At 39.6% G+C, this 3,513-nt stretch overlaps 1 protein-coding gene across 1 annotated transcript; it reads left to right on the forward strand.

Annotated features, from left to right (window-relative positions):
• On the forward strand, positions 1-765 carry LOC102848190 (olfactory receptor 2AE1-like). The gene has a single exon (XM_006896589.1). It carries the CDS (start codon positions 1-3, stop codon positions 763-765), a length of 765 nt encoding a protein of 254 aa, XP_006896651.1.
• Positions 766-3,513: the final 2,748 nt, after the last annotated feature.

Here is a 3,513-nt window from a genome sequence, read left to right on the forward strand (position 1 = left end):
ATGTACTTCTTGCTTAGCCAGTTGTCCCTCATGGATCTGATGCACGTCTCCATTACCATCCCCAAGATGGCAACCAACTACCTATCCGGGAAGAAGTCCATCTCCTTTGTGAGCTGTGCGATCCAGCACTTCCTCTATTTGTCTGTAGGTGGGGCAGAATGTCTTCTCCTGGCCCTCATGTCCTATGACCGTTATGTTGCCATCTGTCATCCACTGCGTTATACTGTCCTCATGAACAGACAGTTGGCAGTGAGGATGGCTGTCCTGTCATGGTTGGGAGCCTCCATGAACTCTCTAATTCACACCATGATTCTGATGCACCTGCCTTTTTGTGGATCTCGGAAAATCCACCACTTTTACTGTGAGTTTCCAGCTGTTGTCGAGTTGGTGTGTGGCGACATCACTGTTTATGAAACCACAGCATATATCAGCACTGTTACAGTTCTCCTCTTTCCCATCCTCCTGGTTTCTACATCCTATGCCTTCATCCTCTGCAGTGTTATTCAGATGCGTTCAGCTGGCAGCAAGAGAAATGCCTTTGCCACTTGTAGCTCTCACCTCACTGTGGTTTTCCTCTGGTATGGGGCCTCTATATTCTCATATATGAGGCCAAGGGCCCAGCGTACTCCATTGCAAGACAAAGTTGGCTCTGTGTTCTACAGCATCATTACTCCCACACTGAATCCTTTAATTTATACCCTCAGGAATAAGGATGTAGCTAAAGCACTGAGAAAAGTACTGAGGAAAGGTATTATCATCCAATGATTGTGATTCTAATTGCCTTGAATAAAAAGTGGAATGGAATAACAACATTACATTTATCTGAGAAAATCACTAAAATTGTAGACCTCTGGAAGATCCCCTTAAGGTCCATTTTCCTGATCCCCTCCCCCCTATTACATTAGTATAATTGAACTCTGGTGGCCTTGTTCTTAATGCATCCAGCTGCTAACCAAATGTAAGCAGTTTGAATCCACCAGTCACTCTAAGAGAAATATGATCCTGTCTGCTTTCATTATCAGCCTTGGAAATCGTTTAAGGCAGATAGACTCTCTTCTGTAGTGTCTCTATGACTCAGAATCAAATCAATGGCATTGATTAGTTATGTATGGTTATGGCCAAAGTCTAGGGACTTTTGATGGCATATTCCATAAAAAGTTGTGCTGCTAAACCAAAGGCCAAGGCTTCTCTGGTGTTTTAAATCCATCAGTAGCCTCTTGGGAGAACTGGGGTAGTCTCTTGGGTAATTTATAGGCTTGGAAACTCAACAGAAGGTCAAGCATAAGTGGGTTTCAACTCAATGACAATGGATACTGGAAAAAGTAGGAGCAGTGCATTTTCTTAGAATCAAATGGCTAACAAAATTCTATTTTCATATGGGCATCTACCCAAGCACTATATAGCATAATTCAGTGAAAATGTAGGCAGATAAAACATTTAAAATTGTTTTAAAAGATGATATTCCTTTGGTATCCTTAAAAAAAAATCAAGATACAAGAGCCCTTTGTCATTATTATTTCCAGCAATAAAATTACTGCTCCTCCAAGGAAAAGCAGATGAGAAGTATGCCACAGGAAATGGGGAACAGAACTGACAACAGATAACCTGCAAGGAAGATTGCCACGAGGAAACTGAATCAGAGACAGCACTTAGAATTTGCAACACTACAAATAGTGTCATAAATATAAGGACCTGACAACAAACTACTCAGACATAATAAAAACTGTCTCACACATATCAAGAAGAACCTCACATTATGTCAAGAAAGCTTCAGGAAAGGTCAGGAATTACGGAAGGAAAAAAGACAAAAAACAACCTCAACAAAACAAAACTATAAGTGGGTGAAGAATGAGAAACTCCTTGTGTTTGATTAAGGGCTTCTGAAAATCCATTGGAGGTTCAGCTATGGGTTGGTTCTGACTTGACGGGACATCACAACAATAACAGCAAAGCTTCTAAAAAAGCAGACCAGAGTTCAAACACAATGAATACCTATGAGACAGGAAGGCAGAAGATCTAGGAATATTATTTTCCTTTCCTTTCAAAAAAGCCTTTGCACATCCTTTGCTTCCCATGCTTTCTCTACTAAGCAACATACTTTGATTTTTTAAAATATTCTCTAGTGTAATGTTTTATTGGTGGAAAAAAGTGAAAAGGGGTACTTATATCTTTTAATCCTCTATTTTCTTTTTTTGTGAGTGCTTACTACATTATCAAGCCTCAAATTGTGATTGATGAACTAATTTCGTAACTACCAGTATTACTACAAATTGATGGAGGAAGTCCTTATATTTTTATGCTTTTTCTAGAATACCAAAATAAAGGTGTTTTTAAAGGATTTTAAAATTTATTGGACTGTCTAAATGGTCACTGAAACATACTCTAGGATGCTTAGATGTCCATACCAAAGTGGAGTTTTTGTTAGGTGCTGGCAAGTCAATAAAGATTCATAGGGACCCTATGAAGAACAGATCTGAACCTTCTCCACCCTGCAACAGCCTCATCACCTCACAGGGTGGAGAATCCGAGAGTCTTCCTTTCTGCTTCCTGGTTCAAATACTGGTTTCACATGAGCATAATCAAGTGTTCTGGGATTCCCATTTTTCTCATGGGTAGCCACAACTTGTGATCCACACAGTCAAATGCTTTTTCATAGTCAATGAAACACAGATAAACATTCCTCTGGTACTTTTTGCTTTCATCCAAGATCCATCTGACATTGACAATAATGCTTCTGGTGCCACAGCCTCTTTTAAACCCAGCATACATTTCTAATAGTTCTCCATCAAGATACTATTTCAGTCATTTTTGGATAATTTTCAGCAGGACTTTGCTAGCATCTGATATCAGTGCTGCTTCACTCCAGGTAAATTCCCTTCTCCTCTAAATTACTGGGTTTTGTGGACAGCCAGGACATGAAAGAAAGAAAGACCCAATAATATAAGGGAATTACAAAAAAGACTGCTTCAATTCTGGTTTCACTGTCTCTAAAGAATCTTAAAGATCTTCCTTAATCAGAAACAAGAAAGGGAATTTGGAGAAATACATTTAATCCTAACAAGTTCACAACAAATGTGGCTAACCTTAAGAAGAATGGGAATCCCAGAACACTTAATTGTGCTCGTGCAAAACCTATACCAGGAAGCCGTAGCCAGAACAGAGCAGGGGAACACTGCATGCTTCAGGATCAGGAAAGGTGTGTGTTAGAGATGCATCCTATCTCCAAACTTCTTCAATCTATATGTGGAACAGATTATTCGAGAGGCAGGGGTTTATGAAGAGAAATGTGGCATCAAGATTGTAGGTAGACTCATCAACAATTTGCGTTATGAAGATGACACATTCTTGCTTACTGAAACTGAGGAGGACATAAGGCGTTTGCTGCAGAAGGCCAAGGACCTTCAATAGTTTTCAATATGAGATGCAAATTAAAACAACTACGAGATATCATTTCACCCCAGTCAAAATAGCAAAATTTAACAGAACAGCAAGCAACAAATGCTGGCGAGGTTG

Source organism: Elephantulus edwardii, unplaced genomic scaffold (assembly GCF_000299155.1).
Source record: "Elephantulus edwardii isolate Elephantulus edwardi_28Jun2011 unplaced genomic scaffold, EleEdw1.0 scaffold00186, whole genome shotgun sequence".
In the NCBI taxonomy this organism is placed as follows: Eukaryota; Metazoa; Chordata; class Mammalia; order Macroscelidea; family Macroscelididae; genus Elephantulus; species Elephantulus edwardii.

Bases quoted from the DNA above. Each gene is read 5' to 3' on its own strand.
- LOC102848190 (XM_006896589.1), top strand. From the start codon at position 1: ATGTACTTCTTGCTTAGCCAGTTGTCCCTCATGGATCTGATGCACGTC.